Source organism: Didymella exigua (genome assembly GCF_010094145.1).
Source record: "Didymella exigua CBS 183.55 unplaced genomic scaffold M421scaffold_20, whole genome shotgun sequence".
Classification (NCBI taxonomy): Eukaryota; Fungi; Ascomycota; class Dothideomycetes; order Pleosporales; family Didymellaceae; genus Didymella; species Didymella exigua.
The window spans coordinates 125,377-147,836 of NW_022984794.1; the positions used below are offsets into that span (position 1 = coordinate 125,377).

At 52.3% G+C, this 22,460-nt stretch overlaps 10 protein-coding genes across 10 annotated transcripts; 5 read left to right on the forward strand and 5 right to left on the reverse strand.

Annotated features, from left to right (window-relative positions):
• Window positions 1-89: 89 nt before the first annotated feature.
• M421DRAFT_422345 (uncharacterized protein) lies at window positions 90-896 on the reverse strand. Its single transcript, XM_033593131.1, has 2 exons — window positions 309-896; window positions 90-135 (listed from the first exon to the last, which is right to left on the reverse strand). The coding sequence occupies exon 1, from the start codon at window positions 679-681 to the stop codon at window positions 523-525; it is 159 nt and encodes a 52-aa protein (XP_033446999.1). The 5' UTR covers window positions 682-896; the 3' UTR covers window positions 90-135; window positions 309-522.
• On the reverse strand, window positions 892-2,958 carry M421DRAFT_93664 (uncharacterized protein; the record flags this gene model as incomplete). Its single annotated transcript, XM_033598132.1, has 5 exons — window positions 892-1,313; window positions 1,412-1,500; window positions 1,687-2,025; window positions 2,081-2,385; window positions 2,434-2,958. The coding sequence occupies 5 exons, from the start codon at window positions 2,956-2,958 to the stop codon at window positions 892-894; spliced, it is 1,680 nt and encodes a 559-aa protein (XP_033447000.1).
• A 631-nt stretch (window positions 2,959-3,589) lies between these two features.
• M421DRAFT_205975 (uncharacterized protein) lies at window positions 3,590-4,432 on the forward strand. The gene is made up of 2 exons (XM_033588166.1): window positions 3,590-3,786; window positions 4,006-4,432. Exons 1-2 carry the CDS (start codon window positions 3,748-3,750, stop codon window positions 4,396-4,398), a joined length of 432 nt encoding a protein of 143 aa, XP_033447001.1. The 5' UTR covers window positions 3,590-3,747; the 3' UTR covers window positions 4,399-4,432.
• Window positions 4,433-4,852, reverse strand: M421DRAFT_205976 (uncharacterized protein). The gene has a single exon (XM_033588167.1). It carries the CDS (start codon window positions 4,704-4,706, stop codon window positions 4,467-4,469), a length of 240 nt encoding a protein of 79 aa, XP_033447002.1. The 5' UTR covers window positions 4,707-4,852; the 3' UTR covers window positions 4,433-4,466.
• Window positions 4,853-5,573: 721 nt separating this feature from the next.
• M421DRAFT_66785 (uncharacterized protein) lies at window positions 5,574-6,248 on the forward strand (the record flags this gene model as incomplete). Its single annotated transcript, XM_033596352.1, has 2 exons — window positions 5,574-5,674; window positions 5,747-6,248. 2 exons carry the CDS (start codon window positions 5,574-5,576, stop codon window positions 6,246-6,248), a joined length of 603 nt encoding a protein of 200 aa, XP_033447003.1.
• Window positions 6,249-6,367: 119 nt separating this feature from the next.
• Window positions 6,368-7,661, reverse strand: M421DRAFT_422349 (uncharacterized protein). The gene is made up of 2 exons (XM_033593132.1): window positions 7,422-7,661; window positions 6,368-7,365 (listed from the first exon to the last, which is right to left on the reverse strand). Exons 1-2 carry the CDS (start codon window positions 7,611-7,613, stop codon window positions 6,517-6,519), a joined length of 1,041 nt encoding a protein of 346 aa, XP_033447004.1. The 5' UTR covers window positions 7,614-7,661; the 3' UTR covers window positions 6,368-6,516.
• Window positions 7,662-8,041: 380 nt separating this feature from the next.
• M421DRAFT_66886 (uncharacterized protein) lies at window positions 8,042-10,142 on the reverse strand (the record flags this gene model as incomplete). Its single annotated transcript, XM_033596359.1, has 4 exons — window positions 8,042-9,097; window positions 9,183-9,703; window positions 9,758-10,067; window positions 10,122-10,142. The coding sequence occupies 4 exons, from the start codon at window positions 10,140-10,142 to the stop codon at window positions 8,042-8,044; spliced, it is 1,908 nt and encodes a 635-aa protein (XP_033447005.1).
• A 1,754-nt stretch (window positions 10,143-11,896) lies between these two features.
• On the forward strand, window positions 11,897-13,552 carry M421DRAFT_206047 (uncharacterized protein). Its single transcript, XM_033588169.1, has 2 exons — window positions 11,897-12,012; window positions 12,063-13,552. The coding sequence occupies exon 2, from the start codon at window positions 12,131-12,133 to the stop codon at window positions 13,193-13,195; it is 1,065 nt and encodes a 354-aa protein (XP_033447006.1). The 5' UTR covers window positions 11,897-12,012; window positions 12,063-12,130; the 3' UTR covers window positions 13,196-13,552.
• Window positions 13,553-13,908: 356 nt separating this feature from the next.
• On the forward strand, window positions 13,909-15,097 carry M421DRAFT_102178 (polysaccharide lyase family 1 protein; the record flags this gene model as incomplete). Its single annotated transcript, XM_033586737.1, has 2 exons — window positions 13,909-14,211; window positions 14,264-15,097. The coding sequence occupies 2 exons, from the start codon at window positions 13,909-13,911 to the stop codon at window positions 15,095-15,097; spliced, it is 1,137 nt and encodes a 378-aa protein (XP_033447007.1).
• A 4,468-nt stretch (window positions 15,098-19,565) lies between these two features.
• Window positions 19,566-22,460, forward strand: M421DRAFT_422354 (uncharacterized protein). The gene has a single exon (XM_033593133.1). It carries the CDS (start codon window positions 19,983-19,985, stop codon window positions 22,260-22,262), a length of 2,280 nt encoding a protein of 759 aa, XP_033447008.1. The 5' UTR covers window positions 19,566-19,982; the 3' UTR covers window positions 22,263-22,460.

Consider the following 22,460-nt stretch of genomic DNA (forward strand, 5'->3'; position numbering starts at 1 on the left):
TGACGCTACTGACTAAGCTGGCTCGAGCTCTGCGCGATATCTCCACGCGTCAAGCTTTAAGAGTTCTTCTTTCACAACATCTAGATGGAAGCAAACCGCGCAGATTCAAGCTTGCGCGCACAACTGTCATGAACTGTAAGTCGATCTCTACGTTTTGTTGTACCCTTTCTATGATGTTTGCACCTCGATAGAGGCCGCAGTTATCCCTGTCTAAAGAATGCTGTTGAAAAAAGTAAAAATCTGATATACACCACCGAGCCTGCCTTCCTCTTTCACAAGATAATTGGTTTTTTGCTGACCCAATACAGATGTCTAGATCTTCTCCAGCGCCACTCATGTACATGATGTAACTCCTGCCTCGCACCGTGAACCAGGCCAACACCGCGTTTCTATGCGCTCGCGGCCATTACCCACGTCGCGCCAGCCTTCGCCATGCCTTTCGATTGATCGGGCGTAGGAGCGTACAACGTGCCGTCGCTGGTGTCAGCAGAGCTTTCGTGGTTCCATGTCGAGATGCATCCTTCAGCTGGCTTGAACCCAGCGCCGCCGAACGCCTGCTCGAAGTCGTTGTGCTCGAGGCCGAGCGATGTGCGTATCAGGTCTGGTGTGACTGCCCTTGGTCTTCTCCTCGTCGCGGGTCTGTTGATGTGTGGTGCGCCAAGGCTGGACGCCGAGTGGCATTTTTTTCACATCGTCGACGTTGGCGGAAACTTTCCAGTCGTGTAAGATCCGAGATGATCAGTCATCGTGATCGTACATATGGCGGGATATCAAGCTACGAGGAACTGTGTATTACAAAATGGTGCCTTGGTATCCAGCGCGCCGGCCGCAGAATCGAATTAGAGGAACGGAAATATACAGACGAACAGCTAGACACCTGCGTGTTCGAACTTAAGCGATGCCCTCTGTGAACTCGTCGAACAGCGTGATCATTTCAAACCGGTCTGCCAATGTATCAATGGCGCCTGACTTGTTATCATTGACTGTAGGTGCCACAGTCCAGCCTCCCCTGCTGCGATCGGTGCGCCTATCGCGTTGCAGTGAAGTCGAGTCGACCTCGATGCGAATGGCCTCGGCCTTCGTGATTGCACCTTTATCCGTGGCGATTGCAAGAATCGCTCGAATGGTCTCGATCATGTATACGTAGGAAGGCAGAAGCCTCTGACTCATGGAGATACAGAAGTAAAGGTAGTTTTTCCTCTCCTGGTCAGACAAGTCATTTAGGACGGCGTTCACAGTGAATACCATGGCGCCACTAAGTGCAAGATTCCAGTAAGCCGGTGCATACTCAATGGCGAACATAAACAGCAGGCCTGTGGACAGAGTCAGATGAATGGTGTGTGCCTGAGGGTTGAACACCTGCCTTTAAGTTGCATGACTGACGCTGCAAATATAGTCCTCGGAGATAAACCTTCGGCTACATATGCGCGGAAGCCATGTTGCTCGTCCTCTGCGATGTACGGACGGAAGAGGTCTAAGACGACCATGTGTGCTGATGTACTGTTCAATGTTAGCTCGTCTGCTTGCATAGGCTAATCAATGCAGCATATCTGACATTGGAGAGTCCGAAAGACATAGTTTTGACTCATATCTCGCCATGCATCCGCGATGAACAGAGGAAGGCTATGGCCTTAAGTGTGCGAATGCTGAAACGTGGACGCAAGGCCAAAAAGGGGAAAACCTTACTGGAATATGAGAACCCAATGCGGTGTCTTGTCCTGCCTAGTCATTGGTTCAGGCAGTGTATCGATGAGGTCCAGAAGTTTGCGGTATTTCCCAATAGCGAAAGCCAGTGATCTCGCTCTAATCTTATTGTCCCGGTATATGAGGAAAACCTCGTTCACTATAGTCCAAAGTCTGCAGAATACCAACCGAGCCTGCTGCATTTCCGCCAAAGCAGGACTGGTACTGACTGTGTCCTGTTTGCCGCTACTTTTGAATCCTTCGTTGATCCTCGATTCCTCTGGCAGCGACATGACTGGTGGATGCTCGAGCGGCTGTACCACCTGGAATTGTACCATTTGTCTGGAAGCAAAAGTCAACATCGAGTCTAATGGGGGTATTCCTCAAATGCGCATACACGAGGAAGTTGAACAGCCCCCATGCAGCCTGGCTAGCTGCTGCTTCAGACTTGGGCGAATCATAGGTAGCCGAGTTAGGTCTGCCGAAGAGATCCATTCTGTCAGCTGCTTCTCTCGCTGCCGTCAAATACTTGATGGCTCTTGGCACGTCTCCATGAGTAGCAATGGTCGTATACAGTAAAGCTAATGCTGCGATAGTCGGTAGAGAATCGGTTTCTCCTTCTGCTGCAAACAGCTTTTCTGCCTGTTCTTCGAACTGGTAGCTGTATTTCGCAATTGCAGTATTAACGGAAGAATAGCCTTGCTGGGCCAGATCAGTGCACGCGCTGATTTCATGTATTCAGTTACTTACCAATGCAAAGGCGAGTAATGCACTGACCATGAGAGGCGAGCACGTCGACTCTGCATCGGTTTTGCACTCGATGAGATCGTTTAGGAACTGTGACGCATCGAAGAAGCACCATATTGGATGATGGGTCTCGAGATACAACGATATCGCAGACGCGGCATCTTCGTTTTTGAGAGGGACAGATGTCCAGAAGTCAATCTTCAACTCCTCAAGCCGCGTGTCGCAATACTTGGGATGGTTCGATGGTTGCTTCGTGCTTTGCACTTGCTCGAGTTGAGACGTGTACGCCTGTGACGACGCACCACCGAGGAAAAGATTACTCACGGTGTCCTGCGCAACAACAGGAAGATCAAGAGCACAATATGCCTTTGGGTGTCGAACGAGCAGTTCGAGTTCACCGTCCGAATGCACACCTGGGAGGATGGCCTTTGCTGCGGTTTGCTCTGACAGGTTGGCGTGCGGCAACCGAGTTCCGCGAAGGGCCTTCAGAACATCACCGGGATGGGTGCCCGCGCTCAGGCGCTGCATGGTATCGTGAGCAACATGCTCTGTTCGGCTCTGGAGATGTTCAAAAATATCCTGGAGAACGATCAATTTTTCTCGCAGTGCAATGTTTTCCCGTTTTAAGATGGTGGGCCGCATTTCCAGGTCCTCTTCGTTCATATAGACGCAACGCCTGTCGCGCCTTTCACAAGCCGCACATACTGGTCTCGATCCATCGCAGCCGATTCTCTTCTGTCGGCACTCATTGCAGGCGACCGAAACACGCTTCCTCTTGGAGCTGGGCCCAGCTGGCGGAGGAGACCGCGGCCGCGTCGCCGGAAGGAGAGGGCGTAGAGGGTTGTTGTTGTTCATCGCAAATTATCGAACCGGTGTGCCAGCGCAGCCGCCATAAAGATGTTTTGTTACTCACAATGAATAACTGTGGGTGTTCGTGTCAGGTCAGCTCCCGCAGTGCCAGCGCCACATCCAAACGCTTGACGGATGTCTTGTCAGCCAATGGTGTGAGAAAGATTCGGGCGGTAAGCTTCACGACATCATCTTGCAGAGTTGTGAACATTTCCTTTGTTTTAGGTAAGTTATCAAGAATGGGGCCATGGATGGAGCCCCACAAAGGAGGTGGATACCTAAGCACTTGCATCCTTCGCCACAGCCTCACGTGGTGGCGGACTCGCATTCGAGGAGACGCATCGAGACGCAGCAACTTCAGGATAAGATCTACAAGCCTCTCAGGAAGCAAGCACTAGAGCACGGACTGTGACAATCCCGAGCCGTCCGCTTCGAAGCACAATTTCACCCGCTTGTCATAAGGCACCCATGCACGGCGCATTACACATGGCCATTACCTATGCTGCAGTAATACTCCCTTCTCTATTCCGTGTGGTCTGCCCACAAGTCCGGGAGAGTTTCCACCCTGCTTGCACGCCCGTCCCTGGGTTTCTCCGGCTCGGTACTTTGCGAAAGTCCCTCACAGTCCAGGCTACCGGTGTCGCTGCTGCAGGACCAAGGCATGAAGGCGTGCGGCCGGTTTGAGTTCACCGATCACGCGAGGGTTCAACACTGACAGAATGCTAGTGCCAGAAAAGATCTACTCCTTGTCACCATGTTGCAGATTCGACCGCTGTACAAGGGCAAGCCATCAAACGCAGACATGTTGCCCTCAAAATTCAGAACGAGGCATATGTAGAGCTCCTCGCGCGCATCCAGACAAGCCCTGACAACGAGTTGCTCGTGATCACTCGGCGCATCAGAATGGGCGTCGATGTAGAGAGTGTCCTCACCATGTCAGATACGGAGGCTACTTATGCAATTGAGTGTCGAGCCAGAAACGAGGCTGCGCTACAACCTTCCCTACATAGACTCGATGCCTGCGTTTCTGTTGGTTCCGGACAACAAATACCTCACCACTCCCCTGTACGAAGCGATGCTCAAGCCACCCAACTCCTCGTCAGACCTCGTGACCTCTGAGCAGTCGCCACCGAGCAGATATATGGATCCCTACATGAAGCCAAGTCATGCAGCTGAAGTGGTGAAACCTATACTTGATTGCATCTACGCAACGCAATGCAAACGGTCGTACTTCGTAAGACACAATGTTTGCATGCTGACAACAGTGCCATATACAGAAGTAGTAGAACTCCAGCTTGACTAGATCCGGCTGTCATTACATGGTCCCTGTCTTCTCGCGACGACAAACGTTCTCCGGCTCTACTTACAGCCAATGCATCATCCAAGAGTTGCAGTTGCAGTCGTAATTGTTCGATAAGTTGTGTCATAGACGGTTGACGCTACACAACGCCAGAACTTTGGGTGACACAGCGAACCTGCATCATCGCCATTGTACCCTGCGTCTACGAGCAGCCAGGGTCCTGCCTCTCACTCTGCATCAAGGACGCTCCTAAAGCACTACTCTCGTGTTGTCCAAAAAGATGGCTGCAAAGTTCGAGCACTAGATGTTCATATCGTCGTGCCCTTCTGTGGAGCGAGTCATAGGGCCCTACCTAGATCATCAACAACACGCGAAGAACTCGCTGCAGATCTCCTGGTCTCGACATCTTGGACTTCGTAATGATTTCAACCAGTGCTGTAGTGGTCTCGAAACAGGTGGATCATTTCCGAACTTGTGCGACCACAGTCTCTTGCAAAGTCTGGCAGAATAAACGGTGCTCGAGCATCATTGGCTTCAGGTTATCAATATCAACAACACGCCATCGTAAAACCCAGTTGCACATCAAACGCCGCGCATATTCGCGAACAACCTTCTCAACACAGATAACGACTCGAACTCGTTCCCAAGAGTAACGAATGGCGTTTTGTCGAACGGAAATATATTGCTGTTGTGCAAGTCCTCCCCTTCGCACCTTCCTCGAATGCAAAGCAAGGTTCGGACGTCACTTCCACTGACCGCAACTCCTCACCTCAAGCCTCCACAAGCACCGGTGCACCTTCCATCATGATGCACAATGCTTGCTTAGAGAATCAAGCCTGCTTAAAGAGTCAGCCGCCAACGCACCTTTTGTTTGTCACCCACGATTATTTTCTTCTCACCTACAACCCAACTCCAGTTTCTTCGACAGCACTCAACTACCCCCAAAACAGTATCACACTTCCAACAATCCGGCCGAGTATAGACCATCCTCACTATGAAGCTTAGCGCTGTCGTCTTCACCGCTCTGTCTGCTGTCACCGTGGCGCAGGACGGCTACTGGGACGTCCCCTCTCCAGGCTTCCGTCTCATCGTGAGGTCAAACAACTCAACTTACAACGGGTGTGTATCCACAACCCATGTATTTGTTTTCAGCTGATCTCCAAAAAGCACTGCCCTCGGAGCCTGCCACCAAGGAGCCGCCATCGAAGGTCTCTGTCCTACCAGCGAGACTGTCCAGGATTCACCAAGCTCTTACACCACCTTCTACCACAACGTCAGCTCCTCCAGGAATGAGGCTGCGGGAGCTGCTGATGCCAACGGCCCCATCAGCTGGATCCTTCGAGCTGGTGGCAACCTTACAGTTCCGTCTGCGATGTTCCTTGCATTGACCGAAACATCCAACGTCGCCAATCCTACCTTCTACCCCAGCACAAGCAAGTCCACCAGTGTTGCCTTCGAGGAGGACGGCTGCCTCTACATTGAGACCAGCCTAGACGATACCGTCAGCCCTCCAGCTTACTTCAACACTAGCCGTAAGGTCAAGAACTGGTACGTCTGCCTCACCAGGTACTCGTATCTGTACACCACGCTGTCATGGAAGGTTGGCCTTACGGGCACGCCTCAGAACCCTTCATGTCAGAAGGTCGACGTCATCCGAGTTTTCAACTGAAGAGTATGGATCGCGCGACATGGGAAACCTCGGAATATGGAGTCGGTGATGACTAACCGATGAAGCATGGATTGTTGTCGCCAATAGTCACGACCTTGGAGGATGAGCGTCGCCCCATGTACATTATCATTACAGCCTGCATCGCATGATTAGCTTCTGTATCAATACAGCGACTATATCTTGAAACCACAACAGTTCATCTCTCCGCAATGGTAACTCTCTATGTGTGATCTAGTCTCTACAATGTGTCTACTGGTGTCTCCATCTTCTAGAACAAAAGGTCCGGATACTCGCCTAGTACACCGTTCTTGCCGCCGTCGAAGAAGCCATGCATGCCATCCATCTCTGCGAATTTCTCTGCAACCTTCAGCCCTCTCAGCCTCTCGGCCTCGATAATGTCCCAATTCCACTCTGTGCCCTCGACAGGCTTTGGCAGTACGCCTTCCACATGACGATTCGCATCGCCGTTCTGCTCAGCGCCTTGCCATACCCAGCCCTCCGGCTTCGCAGGTATCATATCCGCATCGATAAGCGCCTGCTCAGGCGGCACCGTAATCCTGCCCCTCTTGATGACATACTTGGCAATCCCCGTCGCGTACACACTCTTTAACAGTTCCTCTTCAGTAGCATCTTTGCTTGACCTCCTCGGTTTCCGCCACGGCTGCAGTGTCCAGCTCTCCGGCTTCCCAACGCCCGGCTTCACCAAATGCGTAATCAGGAAGAACCACTTCCTGTCCCAGCACAGCAAGCGTGTCCACATCTCGTATTTCCTGTACGGTAAGATTTCCTTCTTGAAATTACAACATATGCCCCCCAACGCTATGATATGGCTTCCGCGCGTGCCGTCCGTGGCACCTATCGCGCCGTCGAGTTGGGATTTCTTGTTGCCACCCAAGCGAGAGTTCTTCTTGATGCCGTTGCGGATTATTGCCGTAAACAGGTGTGTCCGGCTAATGTCCATGTCACTGAAGTAGGTGCTGTTGGATTTGTGCATGTTGTAATCTGTTTCGAGGAGCGAGGTATGGGTGGACGTTATTACGGGTTGGAAGAGCGCGTGAGGTGGAATTGCGGTCGGTTGGAAGTAGATGTGGTAGATCATTGCGCGGAAGATGCGTATCTGTGTTGCTTTCAGCTTTGTACTTGAGGGGGATGGGGAGTGGAGGAAAGACGTACGTGCCATACGAAAGGTAAGGTCTTCAAATTCGCCAGCGCAAGGATGATTGCTGCGATACGCCATAGTCCTCCTGGTGCGCCATATCCGGTTGCGCGCACGAGTGAGAGGAGGATGTTCTTAAAGTACGTGGAGTTGGTTGCGCATGCTGCTATCGAAGCTCCAGCAACCACAATGCTCAGTGCGTGAGCCATTGTGACCATGCCGGGACGGCCGATGGTCGCTAAGATATGTACGAGAAGGGGATTCAGACGAATGGTCTAAGCAGCGGCGCCAAGATGGCTGTAAGGAACGGTGGTGATCACATCCGAGCCGAGGCACTTCCTGTTTGGTGCTAGTCTCGATGATCCTCGACAGAGCCCTGGGGACTCTCGCAAGCCCCTCTATTTATTTTGGCTTAATGATACATGTAGTGCGATCGGTGCGTAGTCTGGTTGAAGCTGTGAGAACGCATACATGCGATACAGGACTAGTGCCGAAAGGCTGCCAGTAACAGATAAGGGTTCGGGCTCCAACGAGACAATGTCGTCCGTTGTTTCCAAGGATACTCCAGTTCTCTATGCAAATCACTGCTGGGTATCTAAATGTCATACTGCCTGCGGCGCCACTGGATACGGAAGCTCTACTTCTTCTTGCCCTTTGTCTTATCGACAATCTCCACCCAGTTCTTACTCACACCGCGCTTCTCAAGCGCCTTCAAGATGGCGTCCTTCTGCGGTCCCTGAACCAAGACCTCCATCACTGGAGCTTTGGGACTTGATCCTTGCAGCTTGTCGACACTGGTACTGCCAGCACAAGTCTTCCTCAGCTCGTCGGCGAGTGGTTGAGGTGCAATGTAGAAAGGTTCCAAGCCATGAACCTTGGTAACGGTCTTGTTCCCGCTTCGAGTCTCCAGCGTGATTTGAATCTTGGGTGGTGCACCAGCCTTAGGCTTTGCATCAGTGATATCGGCGTCGTTGCGAATGATTGCGTGGAAAGGTGCAGCGGCTTGCACCATACGATCCGCGAGCGCATCCCGAGCTATGGTGCCTGTAGACAGCGCTGCGTTGTCTGCAGCAGATGAGCCGAGTAGCACGTCTGCAAGCTGTGGATTGATGTTAATAAGTCGCTTGTTCTTCGCATTGACTAGGCTTTCAGATTCAATGTACGCAATGAGGTGCTGCTTAAGCTCCTGGGGAGTGTACAAACCGCGAGGATCGGCTCTTGATGCGTGAAAGATGGGGGCGAGCTTCTCTTTCGGTCTTAGTAGAGAGAGAACCTTCAGCTTCTGGCCTACTGATGACTCAGCAGACAAGGGTGCGGCTGGCTTGCAGTTCGCGCTGGCCCTTGTAGCTGCATCCTTCTTGGGTAGCCGGTAGGGCACAAACGCCTCGATTTGGCGGTCCTTGAAGTCGATGTCAAGTATGACAACCTCATTGACATCCCTGTCCTTGCACTTGACGACCTTCTGTTTGTCTAAGTACTTGATGAACTTCTTGAGATTCTTCCAACTTGATTTCTTGATCTGCAGCGACGCAGCGCGCGCGGGCGTATGAGTAGGGAGGAAGGGCTGTACGAGCAAAGTCATGACAGCCGACTGCGATAGCGGAAAGTCGAGGCCAAAGTTTGGTTGGTTCCTGTTCTGGTCCATGTGATGCCGCACGCCGAATAGGAAGGCATTCTTGAAGGCATCGTCAATCTCTTGTTCGCAGTCAGTATTCATGCGACAAGTAATCCTCAAAGCTATGACACCCACCCTTAGTGGTCAGCTCCTTATCATCAACAAGATCGACGAAATCCTTATTGCTGGGCGCATCCTCGCCATCCACCCCTTGTGCTTCCTCGGCCTTCGATCTCTCGGTGGGATCAGCGTTAAGCGGGACACCTCCATCTTTGTCGCCGATATCGATGGCTGCTGTTCGCCCAGCCAGACTTGCATCCCCCTCAACTTGCTCGTCCCACGCCTCGATCAGAGCAGGTGGGTCCCGGCCTGGATTGCTGCTGGTGCTCCAGGCCCATAGCTCATCTCCTGCCCAGTGGAAGGTCTCCACGGCATGCCCCTTTGTGCCTTGTGTACTTCCTAGTGAGCTTATGTCGATCAGACATGTGCCAACAGACATGGGTACGGTGGGAGCTTCGAGACTGGCGATGGCGACCACGGCGCCCTTGGTAGCCTTCTTGGGGAATGGGGGACCTCGTTGTATGCCGGGCGTCATAAGATCTGCGCCACCTTGTAACTTCTCGACGACATAAAGCGGTGTGTAGAGGAGCGGTACAATCCTGGGGTTCTGCCAGAGGGTGTACACTGTCGCATTTTTAGCTTAGACAGAGAAGCTCATAAACCGAAGAGCGCTCTGACCTGTTGGATACATTTGCTGCCCAATTTTGACCCAAAGTATCCGCTGCTCGCCTCCTGTCCCCTCGTGACTGCCAACGTACACTGTGCCTGACACTTGCTTCAGATCTGGGCCTGCTGTAGTTGTGAAGCGGGCAGAGAGCGCGTTCTCTGGTAGCAGCGATCTTCGTACTACTGTCAGCCCTACTGTGAAAGCTGCCTTGTCTTCTGGGTCGCCGTTTGGATTTACTGGCACCTCAATGCCAAAGTCGGCGATGATCTGGTCCGCTGTTCGGCGGCGATCGCTCGACTTTAGCGGCGAGAGCGGCTTGATCTAGACACTGTGAGCATGCAAAGCAGCCAGACACTCAGGCGCGAGAGATCATACATTTGGCTTCTTTTTGAACATGATGTGCGTTGAGCAGCTTGGAACGAATATGGTTGTGCAGCAATTGCGTTGGTGTTGATATGCGGCAACAATTGCACGCGGGGCTCTACGTATGACGTGGGGCAGGCGCGTTCACAGATTACAACGCGCTAGTACCCTTTACGATCGTCAATAATTAAGTCGAGTCCGCTCATACTGAAGTCTGTTGTGAAGTAATGTAATAATGTATTGTGATCTCCAGTCTTGCCTATGCTGTTTTTCGGTGTCTCTGGAACGGAGGTCATGTGGCCCAGTAAGTGCAGGTAGCCTCCTCTGCGTGTAGCACCAGATGTGTTTCCGCATCCCTGAAGCGCAATGAGCTTTTGTCGCAGCTATACTACACACACGCGTGACGACATTGATAGAACGACTAAGCTGCAGCGTACTGAGGTCAATCCGGTCGAGCGAACTCGAGCCTCATATGCACAGACTTTCGGGCTTCTGAGCTGGAGCTTCACGGTTTCCATTGTCTTAGAGAGCCTTGGGGCTTGAGCCAACATGGCACCTAGATGTGTTTTAGTGCACTCGTGACACGACTCCATACCGTGCTACACCTTCAGCTGCGTAGCATTCGATACCGTATAAACCCGCGATTGCTGTTTAGGCTAAGAGTTGTACCAAAAGAACGAACACCAGGCTCCAGCCAACAGCACTGCACCAGTCACTGCCTAAGTTGATTGGGTGGCACTCCTGCGTCGGAATCACTAGCCTAAACAGCAATCGCTGATACGCACGGTATTCAAGGTGATGCTTACGAGTCACACATTGTGGCCTCAATGATCCTGGCTCTCCGGTCCGAGTTCGTCTACCGAACTCAAAGCCACCCAAACTTCTCCAGGAACTGCGCCTGAAGGCTGAAGGATGAAGGCTGAAGGAGCCAATCGAGCACATCCCCCGGATTCCAGCTTGATGGCCAGGCCGCTCGGCTGCCACAGTCCAGTGAATGTGCCACGCCAACCGTTTTTTGGAAGATCGGCCCATGGCTCGGTCGGTTTCTGGATCACCTCAGCAGCCAACAACCAAGCCTCCGAAGAACGAGCATTACGAGCACTGCGCCTGTGTGCCCTCACACACGGTCGTGTTGATTGCGTGCGACTGCAATCACAACGCGATGAGACGCCCTCTGCACCACTGCGACACGCATTTCCCGTCAAACGCAGAGCCTGACGCGTCGTCAGTGGGCAAACCATGCCCTTTGTCAACGAATCGAAGGATGACAAACGCCGCTCGTGGACGGCAAATCACTGCAAGCCTTGGCGTAGTCTGGATCCTGCTTTGCCGAACATGAGCGAATCTTGAGCAGTTTGTCGTGTCAAGCCCTGTCTGCCGTTGAGGAAGTGGCGGCAGGCGACCCTCTCTCAATGACGCTATCGCTCCTTTCAGCAAAGTGTCATCCTCACCAGGTCTGCGCGTGAAGCCTCTGCCCACGTCCTCCACATCGGTCATGGCATTGCGGAGAAATGGCGGAGGGTCATGACAACGCCCGCGTCGCCCGCTCGTTGTGTCTCTTACCTCCTGCTCCCCCTCTTCAGCCTCTCGACTTGTGCCCATCTTTTCTCATTTGCCATGGTGAGGTGGTTGAGGCTTAACATCGAACGACTTTGCGATTGAATCGCCCGTACCGCCGCCCAGCACCTCACACAACATCCTGAATTTCGAAAATTCTGCCTTCGTCATGAGCCCCATACCGGATCTCGCAAAACGCTGGGTCCAGGGAGAAGTGGTCCCCAAACCCACAAACCCTGGCGAATTGGTTCTCGAAGCATGGGCAATGGGCTACCTTGTGGGGTCACTCGTGATTATGGGCTTCATCACTCTTGCCAACATGCGAAGAGGTGTATTATTGCACAAAGTAAGTAAACACCGCACAACCTGCTGCTATGGAATGCTGACTGGGTCTAGTTAATTTTACTTGAAGTGGGTTGTGTTGCCGCGTATGAGGCCTCCAGCTAACCAAGCAACAGCTCGTCATGGGTCTCTGGCAAGGCTTATATCTCTTCTTCAACAGCCCTGTACATGCGTGGTGGTTATCCGTATCCGCCATCTTCTTGAATGCTTCGTGGTCGCTGCATAACGTCATTGCCTGGATGAAAATAAAGCCTTTCCTTTCGAAGCCTGTCAGCTATACCTTCATTGGTACTGTCATCTTAGTACAACCCTACTGGATAGCCGAGATTTACGCCAATTTTTCTTACTTCCACGGCGTCAACACTATCTTCCTCAAAACAAGACCTTGGGAAGCACTCTGCCGGGACCCTTGGTGGATCATTACCACTGTCTACCTATTCTGGATCATCAAGACACAGTATGAAATGGGATTGAAGGAGATACTCCGCATTTCACCACGCTTTGCCATCATGCTATTAGCCATGATCATGTCTATGGTCTTTATTCTTCTCGACATTCTCTGCGTTACTGGTGCCATCCGATTCGTGGGACTGGCCACTGGCATTAACCCCTTCTGGAAATTAGCGTTTGTGTTCAAGTGCTTGACGGATTCGGTCGTTTTAGATGATTTTAAGATGGCTCTGGATCGCCTGCGAGCGTTCAAGATCAGTCGACTAGGCAGTTTCTCTGGCGACATGAGCGATAGCCGGAACAGGAACAACGGCGAGCTCGTAGCGACGTGGGAAGAGATGGAAAGAGAGGCGAACACACTCCAGCAGGTGCGGAGTCCAGACGGTGATTACATCCACTCCAGCAACTTCCCTTGCAAGCCAAGGAGGCACCGCAAGCCGAAAGACTCGATATTTTCCAACGATCCCATCGACCCAAATGCTGGCATGTCGCCAGAAGACACGGTTTCTAGTGCATTGGATGACACGCCAATGCGAACATTAGAACTCGCACACACCGACATGAGGAAGCCGCAGCACCACTTCATGGACGACCTGGATAGCCGAACTCGTGGTATGACTGCAGAAACAGACTACGCTGCAGCATTACGAGAAGTGCAGCGCAACAGCAGGACGTCTGTGCCGTCGAGCAGCAGCTCTTCCGGGCGAGCTGCACCGCCAGGTCCAAAGCAAAGTTGAGAACCTTTCTCACGATTGATGATTTAGCGATTGCGTGATTGGCGTTCTGATCAAAACCACCGGACTTCGGTTTGCTTTAGCACTATATACCCCTACGGCGCTGCTCGACACCTGTGGCACGCCCTATCAGTACTAGCATCCATTTACTTGTAGTAATTCCAACGAGCCTGAGGCATTTGCGTCCTCTTGGCATCTCACATACGCATGCGTAACCACCTTTCATTTTCCATGCTCCTGTACGTCACTCGTCCGGAGCGCCTCACGAAAGCGTCCTCAAAATCTTGGCTGTACGTTCGAATGTGCAGTTTGGCGTCACGAAACCCGTGCATCCATGCGTCGATCGTTCCTTGCCCCGATTGTTTCCATCTTCCTGAAACGTCAGGGTCGGTTGCCGCCGTCAAAGTGTCGGTTGGAACCAAACGAGCTCGGGCTATCTCTCTACAACATACTGATATGCTTGTAGGGCGTCAGCTGGCATGAAACATGCCAAGAAGCAACGCGTCACGAGCAATAAGGGCAGTCTTCTGCGATGACCCGCATCCCGGCTTGGCGAGCGATTGGATAGATAGTGGAGGAGAATACCCTTATTTCTATATAAGCTCGCACTGCTGTAGCTTGGTGAAGGCATCCAGCTCTTCGTCTATACTTCATCACATTCGTTCCTATATTTTGCCTGCGGGTCAGTCACTCTTTGTCATTTCAATTCAGACATTATGCTCTCTAAGTCCTTCCTCCTCTCTCTCTTCGCCTCCAGCGTAGCGGCTGCTGGCGTAACAGGCTCCCCATCTGGGTTCGCTGCATCAACCACTGGTGGTGGTGATGCTGAACCTGTGACGCCGACCACCACCGAAGAGTTGGTCAGCTATCTTACCGATGACGAGGCACGCGTTATCATCTTGAACCAGGAGTTCAACTTCCTTGGTACAGAGGGCGAGACCACCGAAAATGGCTGCCGTCCCGACTCCAACAGCTGTCCCGACAATGGTGGTCAGGATGCCATCGACGGCGCCAATTGGGTAAGCATCATCCTCGATACATCAAAACCCTGATCTATCTAATATCAAGCAGTGCACCAACTCCGACTACCCCACCGTCTCCGTGACTTACGACAACGCCGCCATCACGCCCATTAACGTGAAATCTAACAAGTCTATCGTCGGCGAAGGCACCAAAGGCGTAATTCGCGGCAAAGGTCTCCGCTTCGCAGGCGTCGAAAACATTATCGTGCAAAACATCCACGTCACCGAGCTGAACCCGCAGTACATCTGGGGCGGCGATGCCATCACGCTCGCTGGCACGGATCTGATCTGGATCGACCACGTTAAGACTTCGCTCATCGGCCGCCAACACATCGTTGCGGGCTACGACCCCAGTAACCGCGTCACTATCTCCAACACTGAGATTGATGGCAACACGAACTGGTCGGCGTCCTGTGATAATCACCACTACTGGGCTATCCTGCTCATTGGAAGCGGGGATAAGATTACGTTCCAGGGTAACTACATCCACCACACTTCTGGCCGCAGCCCGAAGGTCGGCGGTACGGACGAAGGGACACTGCTTCATGCCCTCAATAACTACTTCTACGACAATACCGGTCACGCATTTTCCATCGCTGAGGACGAGAATGGTCGCGTTCTTGCGGAGGGTAACGTCTTCGAGTCGGTCACTACGCCTATCGAGTCTGGTTTTGATTTGCTTTACGCGGTCACCGACAACGGTGCAGCTTGCAGCAGCCCACTTGGTCGCACTTGCCAGGTCAACCAGTTAACTAGCTCTGGTTCCTGGAGTGGAAGTGCCACTGGCTTTTTGAGTAGCTTCGCGGACGAGGGTGTTGAGGCTGTGGCGGCGAGCGGCGTTGCTGCCAGTGTCAAGAGCAACGCTGGTGTTGGAAAGCTATAAGAATCGAGTCAAGATATGGCCATGACTTTTGAGGCGAATGAGTACGTAGTCGTCGATGTTACGAGCTCCTGCCCAGCTCGTGTGGAGGAAGACTAGCACAGTTCACAGTCAGGTATGTAGAGCCTCGATCGGGCCGATTGGGCTTCCCTTCAAACCAAATATAATGTTCGTTCTTTCGACTCTTCTCTGCCGTGAATTTTGCGCGATTGTTGTATCACCACAGTTCTCACACAGTCAGTTTACGCCATTCGGATGATGCATTCCAAGCGAGAGCCCCGCCAGCGGCGGTGTAGCCTCGCTATCTCCCTCCGACCTTGATCCTCACTACTCTCATCTGCACAGCGTATGCTACCTCCTATCCATCAAGCAACACGTGCGACGTATCGCCGAACACTCCGACATGATCCTCTCATCAGGTCGAAGCTCTGCTGTTATGTGGCTCATGCACGCAACGACTCGTCGGCTGAATAAGTTGAAAGTTCTTTAATGCTGACATTCCACCCTACGCCATCCTCTCACATACATGGGGCGAGGGGAGGTTACCTTTCAGGGCCTGAGCGTAGAAAATGACAAAGAAAGTAAAGGGTACACTAAAATCGAGGGCTGCTGCCAAGAAGCGTTGGAAGACAGTTTATCCTAAGTATGGGTGGACACTTGCTATATTGATAAGACAAGCAGCGCGAAACTTTTGGAAACAATCAATTCGATGTTCCAGCGGTATAGCGCAGTAAATGGATGCTATGCGTATTCGGAAGATGTAAGTCAAGGCGAGGATCCACTCGACATGGGTTTTTCATTCTGGTCGAGTCGGCGGTTCACCCGAGGCTGGACATTGCAAGAATTGCTCGCTCCTAATCGCCTGGTCTTCCCCGACAGATCTTGAACACCTTCCGTTGATACCGATACATCTGAGTGATCGGCAGACTTGCTGGCTCGAATTACAGGTCTTTCACTCTAAGTGCTGAACAGGAAGGGATTACGCACACGAATACACAATGTATATATTGCGTGCAAGCTGTCTTGGTCAGCAAGACGAAAAAAACCCTGGGTAGAGGACATAGCATACTGTCTTCTGGGAATACTGCTAGTCAATGTGCCCTTGTTGTACGGAGCGGGCGACAAAGCCTCCCTGCATTCGCAGGAAGCCGCAATGAATAACTCAGACGATATTAGTTCTCTAGTCTGGGGATACATGATGCCTTGAACACAACTCGAATCTATCGGGAGCGACCCAATCCTTGCTACTTCTCCGGCTGCTTTCAAAAATTGGCCGCAGTGTAACCTTCATCACGTTAGGTATGCACAAGATCCGCTCGCAGGACCATCTGATTACAAAACGCGTCTCTGCGATCTGACCACACTGAGATCCGTACAGCAACTGGTTGTCGCTTCTTCCGCTATCTGTGGCGCCTCGCTCGTTTTCAATTTGTCCGACGGATGAGAGCATGGTACTGTAACATACCTCTTGCTCTGGACAAACCCTTTGATCGTCGATATATGAATTACGAGCAAAATCCACTTCCAACGGTAGAGGATGGCACGAACTGCCGCCGTTTACACCCAATATTCAGAATTAATATTCAGTTGCTCTCTACTGCGGGGTTTACTGGAGCCTATTGTCATGCTCACGCAGCCACAGCTTGGACAAAGCCTGACAGATTCTGAAAGCTGGAAGGTAACGCTGATTTTACCATACAGGTACATGACGGACGCTATGGGACGTGCGCGATACTACGAGAGTTGCGGTAACGTAGTAGGTTCCACATTCACGACTTCCACCAGCTGTAAAACCGATTCTTCACGCGAGGCTTTACTAGGGTCTGCGGCGGACGTATGAATCTGGCACAGCACGATTGGACGGTGGGGACCAGTCATTGGGTATGAAAAGCATCATTGACCTTCAATCATTCCCTGAGAAATAGCATGCTACAAATCAACAATGACCACGACCTTGCCATCACCGCAAACGATAAATTAAGTTGATGTACTGCTTTGCAAGGCAGTCCGAACCTACTTATTCGCACCACCACCGCCATTTGACTTGCCGCCATCATTTTTATCACCGGCCGACAGCGCCTTAGCAGCGAACGATCTCTGATCGGAGCTATTTCCACCCTTGGCCTGCGTCGAGTTAAGCATACATCGACTACATATCACGGGTATCTCCTTCTACTTACTTGCGAGAGACGAATCATCCTTGGTCATGCTGGGGTTACTGCTGCCCTGTTGGCCTTGGTTCTGGTTGTTGCTGCTCATGATGAAGATGGAAGCTACTGGGTTGAGAGTAGACGTTTGAAAGTACTGGACGAGACAGTGAGGTCGTGGGGATGTTGATGCTGGAGAACTTCGGAGCTTCTGAGTTCATCAACTAATGTTCCTGGTAGGTAGCGCAAGATGGTGCTTTTGTAGGTCTTCAAGCTTGCTAGATTTGGACTGCGTGAGGACCAATGTGTGCGGCTTGCACATGAGAATTGTATTCGCAATTATGCAGCTGGTGGAGTCTGCCCAAGTTTCACGCACGCCTTCGATTCGCAGAAATCCTGTGAGCTCGGCCTTCGATGCGATATCTCTCAGGACTACACAAGCTGTTCTTGGGTATGATACATGGGCTGTCCATCGTTATAGCTGCACCCGATTCTGCTTATAACAGCAGCTATTGTCGACGGAGCACCTGTGCTCAAAGTTCTGAAGACTATAATTCTTAAGATTGCCTGTAAAGGCAAAGAGACACACGTGACTCCTTTAGTCTAAGCAAGATATTATTCTAGAAACTGTAAAGCATAAGGGGCAAAGACAGGAAACACTTACACGAAGAAAGGACACTTGGGCACACTTAACACGTTGCAAAGGGCAGGCGGGGACTGCCATAACAACGATGCTATAATCAAATGTTTAGAGATTAGGAGTGGCTTGAACCCCCCTTTATCTACTGCTACAAAGTTTGAACCTCTTGTGAACGCACGCTCAACATAAAGGGGGCAAGACAGGGTAGTATTAGCCCTCAGCAGGCGGAGAACACCGCAAGATACCTTTTCTGAAGTTAGCGATCAGATCGATTACGGATAGCGCGTGTTTACAGATGTGATTGTGATCAATGAGCATGATGTGCGTAAGAACGGGGCGTGGTTTGCTGTGTAGTTGATTGCCGTAACACGTTAATGTTTTGCTCACCTCGTTTGTATAGAAGAGAGCGTTAGTTCTGATTCCGGGTCCACACATCGATGGGTCGAGGTTTTGACTTCCGCACATCGTCATTGAGCGTTCAAGTCGTGAAACTCTTCACGCTAACCATTGTACCTGTGGCAGCATGCTGTAGGACAAACTTATGTGAGGCTAAAGCACGGATAAAGTTGGTGAGATAACCATCGTACAAGCGGCAGGAGGTTTTGCGGCTCGAACCACATGAGTTGGTATTCTCGTTGTGCTTTTCGTTGATCGCGCTGTCGACGCAAGGGGAACACATTAGATACATGGATCTTCCAGAGACCGTCTGCCACGCTGCAGACACGCAGTGGATCTCCAGCCACTCATGCGGAAGTCGGCTTTAAGCTTTTGGTCACGACTCGTGTTGGCCACCTCGCGCGGCAGATAGTTAGAAGTGGCGAGGCTGGTGAATGCGCGGTGACGGTGATCGTTGTGCGTGTCAGGAAAATATCGCAATCACAATCAGGGATCGAATTACGGGTCCAGATGATTGCGCATCACGATCGATAGTTGCCATCGCACTGTACACACAGGCATTGTTGCGCGGCTTGCCGTCTCAAGTGCTCATGTCCTGACTTCGACCGTGAAGTCCGCGCAATCGAGGGGCCTGGGCAACACATCGTCAAACAGCAGTGGGCTGTTGAGCCACGGTTAAGCTGGTCGCGCATGCGTGTTGGTGGAGTGTAGAGCGGAGGCCTGGGTGGCAGGGAGGATCTGCGAGCAAGCCTCTGGCTGAAACGCGCGACTTCTTGGCACTGCACTCGCCTCTCCCATTTCGAGCGTCTCTGACCACCCATCAGACCCGCATAACGAACAGCGATGTAAGCGAGTGACACTCCTGGGAAGCGCTGTGAGCTCTCGGCCTGCCATAAGGCAAAGGCTTGCGATCGTGGTACAGGGCCTCGTGTTCTCTTATTGATAGATTTTTCTGCGGTGCGCCGTCTCCAGTCGGTCTTCGTTGGGTTTTCACCTGCATAAGACTGATGTCCAGACGACAGCTCTATCCCGGCAACTGAGCAAATACTTCCTGGGGCTGAAGAGGTCCACTTTGGTACTTCGACGCGGGCGAGCGACGGATGTGATTGGTATCACCAATTCGAGTGCACGCTTGTACCTGGCCTGACGTACCTAGTGGAAGCACTGTCGCCCATAGCATGGGGATTGTCGAGGCGGTGCGCAAGTGCTTCCATGGTTTGTTGGTGCCAGTATTTGTACTCGGCCTGTTCCTCGTTGCGTCACGCCTGCCATTTCATCCGGCCCCATAATATCTAGTGTCTGTTGTCTAAAGATTAAGAAGAGCCTTGCACCCGTTGCACGGAAGGCCTGTTACTCACCACTACGACCCGAACCGATTGTGACTGGGTCTTCGAGCTCACCATCGCCGCTTCGAGTGAACGTCACCTGAACAAGTGGAAAGAGTTAGAGCTATCGGGCCTAGCACCACATTGTCGACCGGTCCCACGTGACCTCGCGTTTGCTCCTTCCTGCTCGACCTTCTTAAGGTCATCGTCACTGAGCAAACCACTCTTACCCCGCCCGCACCACACTCTCTTTTCGCCCTCCGCCAGCTGGAACCATTCGTTCCAATTCCAGCTGTAATAAACGCAGTCCTTCAGGGTCTCTGATCCACTATTCGTTCTACCCGGCCACTCATTCGCGCCATTGTTTGTCAATCTACATCATGCAGACTTTCGCTCTTCTCGCCCTGACGGGCTTCACGTCGCTCGTTCAGTCAACACCAGTGGCTCCGGCCCAACCACGCTCGCTTCCTCAAGCCCAACCATACCTCCAGACTCGACAGGCTAACAACTCGTCAATGCCAGCATGTGCTCAAGTCTCAGAAGCAATGTACGGAGATGGTACTGCAACTGCTAAACAAGTTGTCCCTGCTGGAATCGCTTGGGACTGCATCAACAGCGTAAAACTCAACGCCACCTCTGCCAAGCTCCTCATTGAGTCCATCAAGCCTTACATTGAGTGGCAGAGCACCCTAACCGTCCTGAAGAATCCACCTGCGGAGTATGCAGAGAAAGTGCAGCCTGCGGTTGACATCATGGGCGGTCTTGACCAAATCATCAGCGATGTCGACTCCGGAAATTTCGCCAACGAGTACGCCTTCGGGTGGGCACTCTACACCTTGATTCAGAGTGCTCACGATGGTCACTTCTCCTTTGTCCCTGACTCCATTGGCGGTATCTTTCAGTGGGGTCGTAACGTGCCTCTTGTCTCGGTTTCCGAGGATGGCGAGCAGCTCCCTGCTGTCTTCGCCTTTGAGGACGTCCTTGGGCTGCAGTACAAGAACATCTCGTACACCCCCTCAGCAGTCGCCAAAATCGATGGAGCCGAAGCAACCGAATATCTGCAGACTCTGAGCCAGCTTGGATCTCTTCAGGACCGCGATGCCCTCTATAACAACGTCTTCTATGAACTCGCGCAGGTTGGCCTTGGCGACTCTGGAAGTGGCACCGGCATGTTCACGGGTGGCGGTCGCGGTCGCTATGTCTACCCAGGAGCGACCACGACCTTCACCTTTGCCAACGGTACTGAGCGCACGATCGAGAACTATGCTCGTGTACGATACAGCTTCAGAAACGTCAACAGCAGCGAGACTCTTGCCAAGGAATGGTTTACGTACGGTAGTGCGGCTTCTGCACAGACAGCATCGCAAGAGTCCAAGACCATCTTGGCAGCAGCAGCCTCTGGAGCTACAGGACCTGGCTACCCGGATCCCGTGTCCATTGGCCCTTTCAACCTGATCAACGGGTTCTACATCGATGGAGACGAGTACAAAGATGTCGCTGTTCTATCGATCCCGAACTTTGTCGGTACTTCAGCCGCCCAGAAAGCCTTCCAGGCCACTTCAAAAGAATTCCTCGCGAAGGCGCTCGCAGATGGGAAGACCAAGCTCATCCTTGATCTCCAGGCCAATGGAGGTGGTACTATCCTGCAGGGCTACGACTTGTTCAAGCAGCTCTTCCCCGACTACGATCCTTACGGCGCCAATCGGTACCGTGCTACTGAGGCAGCTGACCTCATCGGCCAAACGTACAGCCAGCGCGCGTCCTTGGCCCCTCGTGGTTCCAACAGCTCTTTGTCATTGGCACAGGCATCCTACTTCGACTACCACCAGGATATGACTGCGGATGGTAGGTCATTCACCTCGTGGGCAGAGAAGTTTGGTCCCCACGACGTCAACGGCGACAACTACACCATGCTCTCACGCTGGAATCTCTCCGACTACTACACCAATGTCAGCTCCGGCGGAATCTACGTCACCGGCTACGGACCTCTTTCCAACATTACGGGACCACCAAAGTTCCAGCCTGAGAACATCGTCATCGTCACGGACGGATACTGCGCTTCAACCTGTACCATCTTCAGCGAGTTCCTCACCAAGCAGGCTGGTGTCAAGACCATCGCTATGGGAGGCCGCAGTAACAAGAACGCCATTCAGGCCATTGGCGGCGTCAAGGGCGTGAACAACTATCAATTCGGATATATCCAGCAGGCTGCGCAGTACTCTATGCGATGGAACCCTGCAATGAAGGATACAATCCTCGCTGGCTTCAACAACGATATGCCCTACTACCGAGCAGCTGCTGGTGTGTCTCCAGGTGTTAATGTTCGCGACGGCCTGTCACAGAATGACACCTCCGGCATTGCTCTGCAGTTTGTATATGAAGAGGCCGACTGCCGCTTGTACTATACTCCGGAGATGACTGTTGATATAACAGCGCTCTGGAAAGCAGCTGCTGACGCTCGATGGGGCCAGGGCGGCAAGTGCGTCGCTGGCGGGAACTACGGACAGAAGCGCAGCAGCTACGAAGCCACTACTGAGCTCAAGCCTCGGCGCGTCCACGTTTCCCAGGCCGTTGCTGTGAAGAAGGTAGAGGCTTTCGAGAAGAGCTTTGGCCTGGAGACCAACTGCCACATGACAGGAGACGGCTTCATGCACCCGTGAGTGCACCGATGAGGTGCGAGTCTATGTTGTTGCGACGCAGGACTGGTATGTCTACAGGGGCGGCGTTTATTCATAGCATATCAGCTAAATGCAGGCACATGGTTTGAGGGAAGGCTTTCTCTCCGGTACATAATAATGGAAGCATGTATCGATGCGACGAATAAAGAATACTACACTGGAGTCAATGCTCCGTCGCAA

What these genes read in the sequence shown, in the direction of transcription:
- M421DRAFT_422354 (XM_033593133.1), top strand. Translation starts at nt 19,983, where the DNA reads ATGCAGACTTTCGCTCTTCTCGCCCTGACGGGCTTCACGTCGCTCGTT.
- M421DRAFT_422345 (XM_033593131.1), bottom strand. Translation starts at nt 681, where the DNA reads ATGCCACTCGGCGTCCAGCCTTGGCGCACCACACATCAACAGACCCGC.
- M421DRAFT_422349 (XM_033593132.1), bottom strand. Translation starts at nt 7,613, where the DNA reads ATGGCTCACGCACTGAGCATTGTGGTTGCTGGAGCTTCGATAGCAGCA. An exon ending in CCTTACCTTTCGTATGGCAC is followed by an intron (nt 7,366 to 7,421) that starts GTACGTCTTTCC and finishes AAAGCAACACAG; the next exon opens with ATACGCATCTTCCGCGCAAT.
- M421DRAFT_205976 (XM_033588167.1), bottom strand. Translation starts at nt 4,706, where the DNA reads ATGACACAACTTATCGAACAATTACGACTGCAACTGCAACTCTTGGAT.
- M421DRAFT_206047 (XM_033588169.1), top strand. Translation starts at nt 12,131, where the DNA reads ATGGGTCTCTGGCAAGGCTTATATCTCTTCTTCAACAGCCCTGTACAT.
- M421DRAFT_205975 (XM_033588166.1), top strand. Translation starts at nt 3,748, where the DNA reads ATGCACGGCGCATTACACATGGCCATTACCTATGCTGCA. An exon ending in TGGCCATTACCTATGCTGCA is followed by an intron (nt 3,787 to 4,005) that starts GTAATACTCCCT and finishes ACAGAATGCTAG; the next exon opens with TGCCAGAAAAGATCTACTCC.